A 14,054-nucleotide genomic window follows, 5' to 3' on the forward strand; every position below is an offset into this window, starting at 1 on the left:
TAATTCTTTAAAATTTATTCAGTTTAGAGGAGACAGAGAGAGAGAGAGAGAGAGAGAGAGACAGAGAGAGCGAAGGGGGGGGGGAACAGGAAGCATCAACTCCCATATGTGCCTTGACCAGGCAAGCCCAGGGTTTTGAACCGGCGACCTCAGTACTCTAGTTCGACACTTGATCCACTGCGCCACCACAGGTCAGGCCAGAATCAAGTTCTAAAGGATGAAAGGTTCTCTGGGAAGACAAGCTGCACAGGGCGTGACGAACACACAGGCCCGCTTCTGTATGGCTGGGGCTGGAGCAGTGCTGTGTGGCGGTGGGGCTGGGGGCACAGTCACAGGAGGCTGCCTGCCAGGCTAGTTCATCTACTGATGACCAAGCCGCGACACCCTTTCCCTTCTTGACCCACTGCTGCCCTTCCTCTGCTCCCCTGAGAAGCTTGGTGATCCATCTACAATGAGGCTCATCCCCTGGGGCCAAGGGAGCCGCTGCCCCCTGTATCCCCCCCCCCCAACAGAAACAGTGCTTCACTTCCAACCAAAGGGCCCGATTCCTGAGGCCTCCTCGATGGGGTTCAGGAATATGAATCCAGGTCTGCCAGTCCACTGATGGGCTGGGAGCGGGGCTGGAGCAGCAGGCCTGTAGCTGTCATCAGCAGTCCAGACTGTGGACTTCTGTGTGCTGAGGACATTGGCCTTTCCCTGTTCCTTTCTGTCAGCTGCCTGGCAATATACAGCCTATTGGCCTGAGTCCCACTTCTCTACCCTTAGCCCTGGGATCTCAAATTCTAGGTTCATGCCCATGCCTCAAAGTCTCCTTAAAAAAACACACCCCCAAACCCCAAAAGCTAGAGCTCGTAATCATGAATCATATGGTCTTTGTGAAGGGGAAATGGTTTGTTCCATGTCAGGTGCTCTTCAGCATGTGCCTGGTGTATCCTTAGAGCTGAGGAAATATTAACTTTTTTTTAAAAAAATTTTATTTAATGAGAGGAGGGGAGGCAGAGAGAGACTCCTGCATCCATCCGACCAGGATCCACCAGGCATGCCCACCAGGGGGTGATGCTCTGCCCATCTGGGGTCCTTGCTCTGTTGCAACTGAAGCCTTTTTTTAGCAACTGAGGCAGAGGCCATGGAGCCACCCTCAGTGCCCAAGGCAAACTCACTCTAATCAAGCCACAGCTGCAGGAAGGGAGGAGAAGAGAGGGGGGAAGGTGAGAGAGAGGGAGTGGGAGATAATTTAGAGGGGGAAGGGTGGAGAAGCAGATAAGTGTGCCCTGGCTGGGAATCAAACCCGGGAAATTCACATGCCGGGCTAATGCTCTACCACTGAACCAATCGGCCAGGACCTTAAACTTAATGAAAGTTCTGGGAAGTGACTGGGGCAAAGGTTCCTAGTATTCCGCCAATGGCTACCTGATGGCAATGCTGACAACACTGGCATCCAGGAAGGACAGGTGCTGTCACTGTGGGAACTTTCCCCCATTAGTTATTATTATTATTATTTTAAAGATTTTATTTATTGATTTGAGAGAGAGAAGGGAGAGGGAGGAGAAGGAAGCATCAACTAGTAGTTGTTGCTTCTCATATGTGCCTTGACCAGGTAAGCCCAGGGTTTTAAACCAACCTCAGCATTCCAGGTCGAAGCTTTAGCCACTGTGCCACCACAGGGCAGACTGGAATCCGTTATTTAAGACTTGGAGGAAGTGCAACCACAGGCTTGGAGAGACCAGAGAGAGGAAAGTGGGGAGTAGAGGAAAGTGGGAGGATAAGAGAAAGGCGAAATCAGAGACTAAGGGGACCTTTGCCTTTGGCCATCAGCCCAGCCCAACCTCAAATGCCTGGTTGGTATCTTTGTCACATGTGTCAATACAGAGACTCCTTGTCCACTACTGCTGCGATCCCCTCCTGTGGGCTGTTTCGCCAAATGTCAAACAGAACTCATGCTTGATAACCTCAAGTTCATCAACTTTGCTTAAAATACTGTATCTCTTAAATCTGTTTGAAAAACCCTAACCCTCAGGGAACAGATGAGCTCAGAAAGCCTGCCCTTCAAGAATGGAAATTAACTGCTTGATCGGTGGTGGCGCAGTGGAAAGAGCGTCGACCTGGAACGCTGAGGTCACTGGTTCGAGACCCTGGGCTTGCCTGGTCAAGGCACATGTGGGAGTTGATGCTTCCTGTTCCTCCACCCCCCCTTCTCTCTCCTTTCTAAAATGAATTAAAAAAAAAGTCAACTAATAAACAGTGAATGGCCTGCTGACAAGATCTTAGCCATGGCAGCATCCCAGCCTTTACATGCTCAGAGACAGCAACACAAAAGCCGGGGCAGGAGTGTGCTGATTTATGTTCTAAAAGGCTCATCCAAGCTGCTGGCAGTTGTGGTGAGACCCTGGAGGGGGCTGGTGGTAACCTGGGCTCTGTGTCCAGCTCTTAACACACCCATCCTGCCTGGTGGGCATGGCAAACCATGGTGACAGAAGCCTGAGACAGGCGGCTACACACAGAGCCGTAGCAGGGCAGAGCTGTTTTCTAAGCCAAATCTGCAGCATGGAAACCTTAGTGCAGGGGTCCCCAAACTTTTTACACAGGGGGCCAGTTCACTGTCCCTCAGACCGTTGGAGGGCCCAACTATAAAAAAACTATGAACAAATCCTTATGCACACTGCACATATCTTATTTTAAAGTAAAAAAATAAAATGGGAACAAATACAATATTTAAAATAAAGAACAAATAAATTTAAATCAACAAACTGACCAGTATTTCAATGGGAACTATGCTCCTCTCACTGACCACGAATGAAAGAGGTGCCCCTTCCAGAAGTGCGGCGGGGACCGGATAAATGGCCTCAGGGGGCCGCATGCAGCCCGCATGCTGTAGTTTGGGGACCCTTGCCTTAGTGCTCACCTCTGTGTAAAGGCCACCTCTCTCCCATAATATAAGCTGTCCCCAGGACGGAGGGTGGAATGGAAATGCATACTTAGGACTCTGGTCCTAACTCCCTCCAGCCTGCTCCTCCCCAAAGACAAGCACACACCAACCTCCTAGTTAGAAATGACTTGCATTTAGTGGTAGGGGCCTTAGTGGAGACGAACAGGAGGCGTGTCTGTCTGTTTGCCTGCTCCTCAGGGGGAGGAGCTGTGGGAAAGCCTCACTGCCTGTCATTTGTTCAGGCCAGGTGCCATGAAGCAATCCCTCCGGGTTTACAGCACATTTAGGTGCTTACAGTTTAAATGCCCAAATGTCACTGCAAAATGACTGCCAAGGAGGCTCCCTCACACGTTCCGTTTTTCAGTCTGCCCAACGACACAGTGATAGCTATTTTTAAAACAAAAATTAAATTAGTTTAAAAACAAAAAAAACCTGACTAGGTGGTGGCACAGTGGATAGTATTGGTCTGGGACACTGAAGACCCAGGTTTGAAACCCTGAGGTCATCAGCTTGAGCGCGGGCTCAGAAATATGATCCCAATGTCACTGACTTGAGCAAGAGGTCACTGGATGGCTAGAGCCACCTGGTCAAGGTACATATGAGAAAGCAATCAGTGAAAACTAAGGTGCTGCAACTATAAGTTGATGCTTCTCATCTCTCTCCCTTCCTGCCTGTCTCTCACAAAACAAACAAACAAACAAGTAAATAAATGGAGAAAAAACAAAAACAAATATTAAAGAAAGAATTAAAAGAAATAAAGAAAATTAAGCCCTAGCTGGTGGCTCAGTGAATAGAGTTGGCCCAGTATATGGATGTTCCAGGTTCAATTCCCGGTCAGGGAACACAGGAGGTGACCATCTGCTTCTCTCCCTCCTCCCCTCCTATAACTAGTGGCTCAAATAGTCCAAGTATGGACTGCAGGCACTAAGGATGGCTCAGTTGATGCATCCGTCTCAGGAGGTAAAAATAGCTCGGTTAATTTGAGCATTGGCCCCAGATAGGCGTTAGTGTTGGATCCAATCAGGGTTTGAGTTAGAGTCTGTCTCACTATCTCCCCTCCTCTCATTTTAACCAGGCTTGTTATCCTGCTTGGGTAGAGGGGAAAGGAGCTCTCAGAGGGAGCTGACTTGGCCAGGCACCAACACTGCTTGCTACTCCAGGCTGCCTCAAGCTGGTACTTAAATGTTTTTTGGACTCATAGGTTCTCAATTTTCTCTTCTTCCTTCCTTCTCTTGAAAATAAAGATAGATGGATGGATGGATGGATGGATGGAAGGAAGGAAGAAGAAAGATTATGATCTGTACCCTAAGAAGTCATTTCACATCTAATTAGCAATTACATTCTCTTTTCCCACTGCTGAGGCCTGAAATTATACCCAAAGGAGCACAGGTGATGGGACAAACAACAATTTTCCCCCAGGGGAAAACAAATCAGATAAGAGTTAAAAAATAACCAGAAGAGTAGATCATAAGGAAGATTCTTGAACCACCATCCAATATAAAGTAATATGACATATACCCAATAAAACTTGTATGTGTACATCAGTAATAGTCAAAAAGCAGACACAACCCAAATGTCCGTCAACTGATGAATGGGTAAAATGTAGTATCCATACAATGGAGTATAACTCAGTGTTAAAAATGAATGATGCCTGACCTGTGGTGGCGCAGTGGATAAAGCGTCGACCTGGAAATGCTGAGGTTGCTGGTTCAAAACCCTGGGCTTGCCCGGTCAAGGCACATATGGGAGTTGATGCTTCCAGCTCCTTCTCTCCTCTCTCTCTCTGTCTCTCCCTCTCCTCTCTAAAAAATGAATAAATAAATAAATAAATTAAAAAAAAAAAATGAATGAAGTATTGCCCTGGCCGGTTGGCTCAGCGGTAGAGCGTCGGCCTAGCGTGCGGAGGACCCGGGTTCGATTCCCGGCCAGGGCACACAGGAGAAGCGCCCATTTGCTTCTCCACCCCTCCGCCGCACTTTCCTCTCTGTCTCTCTCTTCCCCTCCCGCAGCCAGGGCTCCATTGGAGCAAAGATGGCCCGGGCGCTGGGGATGGCTCTGTGGCCTCTGCCCCAGGCGCTAGAGTGGCTCTGGTCGCAATATGGCGACGCCCAGGATGGGCAGAGCATCGCCCCCTGGTGGGCAGAGCGTTGCCCCATGGTGGGCGTGCCGGGTGGATCCCGGTCGGGCGCATGCGGGAGTCTGTCTGACTGTCTCTCCCCGTTTCCAGCTTCAGAAAAATGAAGAAAAAAAAAAAAAAAAATGAATGAAGTATTGACATTGCTACAGATCGGACAAGCCTTCAAAAACCAGATAAGGCGCCTGACCAGGCGGTGGTGCAGTGGATAGAGCGTCGGACTGGGATGCCGAGGACCCAGGTTTGAGACCCCGAGGTCACCAGCTTGAGCGCGGGCTCATCTGACTTGAGCAAAAAAAAAAAAAAAGCTCACCAGCTTGGACCCAAAGTCACTAGCTCGATCAAGGGGTTACTCGGTCTGCTGAAGGCCCGTGGTCAAGGCACATATGAGAAAGCAATCAATGAACAACTAAGGTGTCACAACTAAGGTGATGATTGATATTGATGCTTCTCATCTCTCTCTGTTCCTGTCTGTCTGTCCATATCTATCCTTCTTTCTGACTCTCTCTGTCCCTCTGACCCACACTGTCTGGTCCCAGAGCTGAGCTGAGGCCTCCTAAGCCTCTCCAAAAAAAAAAAAAAAAAAAAAAAAAAAAACCAGATAAGGAGCACCCATCATATGATTCCATTCATAAGAAATGTACAGAATAGGCCAATCTACACAGATAAAAAGCAGACTAGGCCCTGGCCGGTTGGCTCAGCGGTAGAGCGTCGGCCTGGCATGCAGGGGACCCGGGTTCGATTCCCTGCCAGGGCACATAGGAGAAGCGCCCATTTGCTTCTCCATCCCCCCCACCTCTTTCCTCTCTGTCTCTCTCTTCCCCTCCTGCAGCCAAGGCTCCATTGGAGCAAAGATGGCCTGGGTGCTGGGGATGGCTCCTTGGCCTCTGCCCCAGGCACTGGAGTGGCTCGCATCGCCCCCTGGTGGGCAGAGCTTCGCCCCTGGTAGGCGTGCCGGGTGGATCCCGGTCGGGCGCATGCGGGAGTCTGTCTGACTGTCTCTCCCCGTTTCCAGCTTCAGAAAAATACCAAAAAAAAAAAGGCAGACTAGTGGTTGCCTAGGGCAGAATGATGGGGGAATGGGTAGTGACTGCTAATGCATATGGACTTCTTTCTGCGGTGATGGAAACTACTCTAAAATTAGATTGTGGTGATGGGAGCACAACTCTGTGACTATACTAAAAACCAATGAATTGTACACTCTAATAATAAAATGAATGTGAATTACACAGTATCTCAATAAAACCACTAAACAAACCAAGCACAGGATGCTGGGAAGGGTGTGAGAGAGCAGAGGTGGGGCTGCTGAGCGGTAGGAACTGGGCAGAGCAGTTTCTGAGGACAGTGATCTGGGGAAGAGGAAACCTGGTTGGGAACAGACTGGGGAGGAGAGTGGGGTTGAACTGCCCAATTGGCTGTGAGGCCATCAGGCAGATACAACACCAAGGCATCAAGACTTGGAGAGGGGCTAAGGAACCAGGTCCACGGACTCTGCATGTGCAGCAGGGGCCCTGGCCGGTTCACTTAGTCGGTTGGAGCGTCACTCCAAAACAACAAAGTTGAGGGTCAGATCCTAGTCAGGGCACATACAGGAAGCAACCAATGAACGTATAATTAAGTGGAACAACAAATGAATGCTTCTCTGTCTCTGTAAAATCAATCAATATAAAAAAATAACTGTGAAGTGCAGTAGGTGTGTGAGCACACGCTCACTCGGACAGAACGGCACACACCTGGAGTTCCCCCACAGCCTCTCCCCTGTAGTCAACACCGATGTCCCAGCGGACAGGCAGTGATGTCAGTGGGGGAGGGAGGGAAAAATCCTAGTTGGGTTGTGGCACAGACAGTTTCTCTGGGAACCAGGTGGAAGCCCCCAGAGATGGGGACAGGGAGGCTTTGATTCTGAGAATAAGAAACAACCACGGCCCCTACCTGTCCCTGAGTGACAACCACACACAAAAGCTTCAGGACTTTCTGTGCCGGGCCTGTTGGCAGTGCTTCACCTGCACTGACTCAGGGCCTTATAGAGTGGAATCTAGAGTTCTCATCGTAAAGACAGCAAACTGAAGTCGAGAGAACTTACTGTACCTCCCAATGTAAAGACGCACCTTAATTTTGGGGCCCAAAATTTGGGGGAGAAATGTATTATATAAAGTTATTGTACTCAAGTTTTATTCCTCATAAAATTCACACAACTCATCACTGTCAAAACTCCCATCCAGGCCCTGGCCGGTTGGTTCAGCGGTAGAGCGTCGGCCTGGCATGCGGGGGACCCAGGTTCGATTCCCGGCCAGGGCACAAAGGAGAAGCGCCCATTTGCTTCTCCACCCCCTCTCCTTCCTCTCTGTCTCTCTCTTCCCCTCCCGCAGCCGAGGCTCCATTGGAGCAAGGATGGCCCGGGCGCTGGGGATGGCTCCTTGGCCTCTGCCCCAGGCGCTAGAGTGGCTCTGGTCGCGGCAGAGCATCGCCCCCTGGTGGGCAGAGCATCGACCCTGGTGGGCGTGCCGGGTGGATCCCGGTCGGGCGCATGCGGGAGTCTGTCTGACTGTCTCTCCCCGTTTCCAGCTTCAGAAAATACAAAAAACAAAACAAAACAAAAAAAACCCTCCCATCCATTAGCTTGTCCTCATCCGTGCCTGATGACAAATCAGTCTTCAACAATGAGCGCAAAAACAAGAGCGAAAAAGTGGAAAATGCAAGTAAAAAAAAAAACCCAACCTACAACCACTGCATAAAATGCACTCAGTTTTTAGACCCCAAATTTTTCAGGAAAGGTGCATCTTATAAATGGGGAAATACGGTAAGTAATTTGGCCAAAGGAGCACAGGTAGTTAGGGCTGACCCACACTGTCTTGTCCCAGAGCTGAGCTGAGGCCTCCTAAGCCTCTCCAACATGACATTTTCTCACACCACCTCCCCAGTCTCTTAACGACATCCTGGGCCATCTCTACCACCTTCCAGACTAGTTTAGGTCTCACTCTCAATCCAATTCAGGGCTGTCTGCCTCCCCTAGCTCCAGGCTGGACTCCTGGTGGCTTGGAGTGAAGGGGGAACATCACCTGCTCTTTCCTGTCGGTCCCTCAGGAATCCATTCCTGCTCTGGGTGAGGGCAGCAGAAGAGGGCGAAGGGCTCTTTAATGAACCAGGCTGAGGTGTAGGGCTCTTCTGGATGCCGGCCCTCAGTGTTCTCCATGGGCAGCCCCCCCACAATGCTTGCGGAGGGGGCACCTGGGTGCCTGTGCAGTGGTTTCCTGCCTCTGCCGTTGCCTCCCTCTCTTGTCTCCCTCAGCTCCCACTATGACTGGCCATTCCAAGGGGTGCTGGCTGGGTTCAGGCTCTGCTACTTTCCTCTGTGCCCAAGTGACCACTTGAGAGCTGTGCATCCATGGTGCACCACATGGGGGCACAGGTTGCCGACCCTGGCCCTGCCCCTCTCCACCTCCCTCCCACTTGGGTAGGATGAATACATTTGCTGTGAAAAAGGGACAAGCAGCCTGCCGTCAGCCCTGGTGCATAGGAGTGTGGAACAATTTCACAGGACACTAACATCGGTCAAGACCACTCTGACCGTGATGGACCAAGACAAAAATAAGCCCACTCTGGAATCACGTCTCAACACAGACAAAAACACAAATATTGCCCAAAGCACAAAAATGACCAAATGTTTGATGGCTGCTCCTTAACCACACTGTTAGCTCCACTCGTTCCGCCCCCTCTGGAGAAGATAAAGGCACCTGGTAAGGAACTTGTCCTTGCCAGCATCCAATTCAGAGCAAAGCCCTGCTTCCCCAAAGCCTCCCAAAGCCACCTAACCCAGCCTGGCTTCTGTAAGTGCTCTCTAATTCCTCCCTACTTAGCCACCTCACAAACCCCTGTCCTGTGGTAGGCGGACCTCCCTAGCTGCAAAGGGCAAGAAACTCAAGTTGCTCAACTAGTATGTATTCTTGGTGGCCTCTGCCTGGGGGCATGGCTGGCTGACAGGAAAAAGCAGGGGTAAATAAGATACCTGCCCCCCCTTAGCAGGCACTGACCCTCAAGAATGGTTCTTTAGAGAGCTCCTTCTCTGTTCCCCCAAACACTGCCCTCCAGACTTTATGGGTCTGGGCTGAGTCTGATCAGACCCTGTTCCTTTTCAATTTTGATCAGTCCAGCAGATAATTACTGATCTGGGAGCGGGTGGAAATCACTGAACACAAAGGTCAGGGAGGGGTCATGGCCTGAGCATATCAACACTTGCGGTTTGTTGCCATTTCTCTGAATTGCTTGACCTTTTTTTTTTTTTAATTTATTTTTTCCCCCCATTTTTCTGAAGCTGGAAACAGGGAGACAGTCAGACAGACTCCCCGCATGCGCCCAACCGGGATCCACCCGGCACGCCCACCAGGGGGCGATGCTCTGCCCATCCTGGGCGTCGCCATGTTGCGACCAGAGCCACTCTAGCGCCTGAGGCAGAGGCCACAGAGCCATCCCCAGGGCCCGGGGCCATCTTTGCTCCAATGGAGCCTTGGCTGTGGGAGGGGAAGAGACAGAGAGGAAAGCGCGGCGGAGGGGTGGAGAAGCAAATGGGCGCTTCTCCTGTGTGCCCTGGCCGGGAATCGAACCCGGGTCCTCCGCACGCTAGGCCGACGCTCTACCGCTGAGCCAACCGGCCAGGACTTTGCTTGACCTTTTAAAACCTGGATCTCGCAGAAAAATCTGGGTCTCCAACTTCTGCGAAATCAGCTCTGTACCACCAGGCTGGCATTGCTGCCCAGCACAGTGAGCCCTGAGCAGCACCTATGCCTTTTGGGTGGCCAGGGCTTTGCTGGCCTGTCTCCCACACAGGGCCTGCAGGTCTGTGGGGATGGCTCACTGACTGAGCCAGACACTGTTCCAGGCATTTTCACACACTCTCCTTCTGGCCCTCACCACTGCCCTCTCAGGAGAGTTCTGCTACTGTCCCCACTTAGTGGAGTCCCCAGCAGCAAGAGGGTATGGTATCCTGCTGGAAGCCAAAGAGTGGTCAGTGATGGTGATCTGAGCTCCAGGACATTACATCATCAATCCCCCTCATGGGCATGTGTGGGAGGGGGCACCCCAGTGGGGGCCCTAGCATTTATCTCCCAGATGAGAAAACTGAGGCTCCAAGAGGGGATGTGTAGTAGGCTGGATAACTGCCCCCCCCCCAAAATGTCTTCATGCTAGTTCCCAGAACCTGTGAATATATGACCTCAAGTGACAAAAAGCACTTTGTGGATGTGATTAAATCAAAGATCTTGCAATGGAGACATCCTGGATGACCGGGTGGCCCTAATGTAAACACTAGGGTCTTTATAAGAAGGGGCAAGATCAAAGGAGAAAATAGGAGATACGACAATGGAAGCAGAGGCCGAGTGTGTGAAGAGGAGCAGCGAGCCAAGGAATGCAGGCGGCCTCTAACAGGTGCAAACAGCCAGTAATGGAGTCTCCCTTGGAGCCTCTGGAAAGAATGCAGCCCTGTGCACTCGTTTACACTTTTAGTCTCCTGAACCAAGAGAATTAATGTCTGGGTTATTATTTTTTTAAAATTTTATTTGTTGATTTTACAGAGAAAAGAGAGGGGGACAGAAAAGTATCAACTCATAGTTGCTTCACTTTAGTTGTTCACTACTTGCTTGTTGCTTGTCGTATATTACTTGACTGGGCAAACCCAGGGTTTTGAACTAGCAACCTCAGCATTCCAGGTTGACGCTCTATCCACTGTGCCACCACAGGTCAGGCAACGTCTGTTGTTTTAAGCCACTAAGTTTGTGACAATATCTTACGGCAGTGAGTACAGAAATTGATACAAAAGACAACCACTGAGGGGGCCAGAGCTGGCACAGTAGTGCAGGGCCTAACTAGGTTCAGCGAGCTGCGGTGTTTTATGCTGAGGGGGTGTAGCAGGAGTGAGGGAAAGGAAGAGGCTCAGGAGGACTCTGAGCCACCAGCACACGTGGCAGACCTATGCCCTGAGCTGCCCTTTCCCAAATGAACCGGCCTTGGTCTTCCTGATCTTGTTTGCCAGGACACCCACCTCCAACTCCTGCCCTTCGGCCTGTATAACCTAAATACCTGCCCTAGCACCTCTTCAGGAACAACAGAATCGAACTCCCCAGCCTCTGTGCACAAGCAACTCAATTAAAAGTGAACTGATGACTAGCGAGGCAGCAGCACAGGACTGGGCGCTGTGGGGAATGACTCCAGAAATGAGGAGGGTTCTGACCTTGCCTTCTAAGTGCTCAGGGAAACAGTCATGCACACACAAACATCTGTCTGTGAGACAGCTATGAAAGCAGACCCAAGTGGTGTGGGGACCAGAAGATAAACAAACATGTAGATATCCTTGAGGTAGTTAAGTGCTGGGCTTTATATACATCATTTCACACAATCCTCCTGGCACCCCAAGCCTTAGAGAGAAATATATAATGTTCATAACTAGGCAGATCCCATTCTACCCATTTTACATATATTTGTCTAGTTCCGTAAAACCCTCTGAGATGGGTCCTCTTGTCCCCACTTTATAGATGAGGAAACTGTGTCACAGGGAGAAGATGCCACTCGCTGAGCATCACAGAAGTGGTGCGGTCGGGATGTGAACCTAGCAGCTGGTTCTGGAGCCCTCATTCTGACCCACTTTGCAGACAGCAGCCGAGGCTCAGGCCGAGTAAAGACCTTGTCCGCTCCCCCAGCCAGAATTAAGTGGTAGGGCCTCAGGATTAGAACCTGGATCCATCTGATGCAAACTCTATGCTCTTTTCATCATGCCAGACTCTCTCCTTAATTGGGAAACAGTGAAGGGTTGCTGCAATAGTACAGGTAGGAGAACCTGCCTAGGGCTGGGGGGATGGGGAGAGGCAAGTCAGAATCAATAGAATTTGGCAACTAAGCAGCAGCAAACCTGAGGTGAAGGCCCAAGCTTGGTGGCCTTCCAGCAGGCCATGCTCTGGTCTGGGGCTCAGAGCTGAGAGGAGGAGACAGACTTTCCCTGGGGCTTGTAGGGTATCAGAAGCTGTGAAGTGTTGGGGAGGTCTGGGTTCTAACTAGCAGTGATTGTATAAACACCTTTCACCTCTTGGGGCTTCAGTCTTGCCCCCTGCAAGACCGGTGGGTTAGCCTCTGTGATGAGGCTCCTTCTTGGCATTGTCTCAGATTCCCAGTGTCTTGCACAGGTAGCCATTTTCCCTCCTCCTTCACAACCCTCCCTTACTGCTCTGGGACCTCTCCTGGATCCAGGGCTCCCTAAACAGGAGGCTGTTGCCAGATGTGCCGGGGCCCCTAGAGACTCCCTCCTCTTCCCCTCCCCATCAAAGAGCCAGGGTGATGCAACCTGCCTGCAATGGCCACCTCACTTCCCAAGTCTGGTGCTTCCGACTGAAAAAAGAGTTCCCAGCAGCCCCACCCATGCTCCCCGCTCCAGTCCAAGAGCTGAAAGGGCTGGGACACCTGGACCATGGAGGACTCTGTGAAGCTGGGAAGGCTGAGGTGTTTGAGTCCTGGAAGGGCCACAGGTCTGGGTCAGGGGTGGGCACTGAAGCAGGCTCAAGGTGCCAAGACCTGGGCTCACAGGCAGAAACTGAAGACTCACAGCCCATACATTAGAATATGCTTGGAAGGGCTAGGGAGCTAAGTGTGAGAACGGGCACCCATGCAGCAGGACTGAGTCAAGCTGCCTGGGTGGGGCTGTGGGCACCAGGGTGGAACTGGGTGGGATCCAAAAGCTAGAGAGAGAAAAAGGTACAAGGGGCTGGGACAAGAGCACCAGGGTCTCTGCCCAAATGCTTTCTCAGTCAGCATACATTGCACACAGCCAGCAACATGGTTCCCATACAGAGCAAGCTATTTCCAGTTATTAAAAAATACTCATCTCATTATCCTCCCACAAACCCATAATCCCAGTCTAAGAGACAAGAGCAAACTGAAGGACTCACCACAGACCACCCAATCAGCACTGGTCATGAAAGACAAGAAAAGTCAGAAACAGCTGCGGACCAGAGGGGGCTGGGGAGACACGATGACTAAATGTCATTAGACATCTTGGAAGGGATCCTAGAACAAAAAAGAGCATTAGAACAACCAGTGAAATCAGAATAAAGCTGAATTTTAGTTAATAGAAATGTACAGATGTTGTTAGTTCCTTAGAGTTCCTTAGCTATGATAAACAGCACAGCAATGCAAGACGGCAACAATGGAGCCGTTAGGTGAAGGACGGACGGAAACTATACTATCTTTTTTGCAACTGTTTTGTAAATCCAAAATTATTCCCAAATAAAAAGTTAAAAAAACAAACAAAAAGCCTGACCAGGCGGTGGCGCAGTGGATAGAGCATCGGATTGCGATGTGGAGGACCCAGGTTCGAGACCCCGAGGTTGCCACCTTGAACGTGGGCTCATCTGGTTTGAGCAAAGCTCACCAGCTTGGACCCAAGGTCGCTGGCTCCAGCAAGGGGTTACTCGGTCTGCTGAAGGCCCGCGGTCAAGGCACATGTGAGAAAGCAATCAATGAACAACTAAGGTATTGCAATGTGCAACAAAAAACTAATGATTGATGCTTCTCATCTCTCCTTTCCTGTCTTGTCTGTCCCTGTCTATCCCTCTCTCTGACTCTCTGTCTCTGAAAAAAAAAAAAAAAAAAAGATAAAAAAACAAACAAACAACTCTACTTAGCCTGGCCTGTGGCAGCGCAGTGGGTAAAGTGTCAACCTGGAACACTGAGGTCCCTGGTTTGAAACCCCAGGCTTGCCCAGTCAAGGCACATATGAGAAGCAACTTCCCACTCCTCCCTCCCTTTCCTTTCTCTAAAAGTCAAGAAATAAAATCTTAAAAAAGAAAATGATGAAACACCTCTACCTAGTCCTCGTGCATAACCCAGACTAAAGTTCTTTTCAGAAGTGTGTGTGTGTGTGTGTGAGAGAGAGAGAGAGAGAGAGAGAGACTGGGCCTCCTCACTGCTGGGCAGTCTGTCCCACACTGTACCCTAACGCCCATGCTATTGTTC

At 50.5% G+C, this 14,054-nt stretch overlaps 2 protein-coding genes across 2 annotated transcripts in view; both read right to left on the reverse strand.

Annotated features, from left to right (window-relative positions):
• Window positions 1-13,107, reverse strand: part of IL4I1 (interleukin 4 induced 1) — a 42,945-nt gene extending 29,838 nt beyond the window's left edge. Inside the window, exon 1 of the mRNA XM_066374049.1 lies at window positions 12,989-13,107. Within this exon, the coding sequence (XP_066230146.1) occupies window positions 12,989-13,016 (28 nt within the window). The 5' untranslated portion in view covers window positions 13,017-13,107. The remainder of the gene's footprint in view (window positions 1-12,988) is intronic.
• The window catches only part of NUP62 (nucleoporin 62), a 28,994-nt gene that overhangs the window by 13,104 nt on the left and 1,836 nt on the right, over window positions 1-14,054 (reverse strand). Inside the window, exon 2 of the mRNA XM_066374053.1 lies at window positions 12,989-13,106. The gene's annotated coding sequence lies outside the window, so the exon portion shown is untranslated. The remainder of the gene's footprint in view (window positions 1-12,988; window positions 13,107-14,054) is intronic.

The sequence above is a fragment of the Saccopteryx leptura genome, chromosome 3, assembly GCF_036850995.1.
Source record: "Saccopteryx leptura isolate mSacLep1 chromosome 3, mSacLep1_pri_phased_curated, whole genome shotgun sequence".
Taxonomy (NCBI): Eukaryota; Metazoa; Chordata; class Mammalia; order Chiroptera; family Emballonuridae; genus Saccopteryx; species Saccopteryx leptura.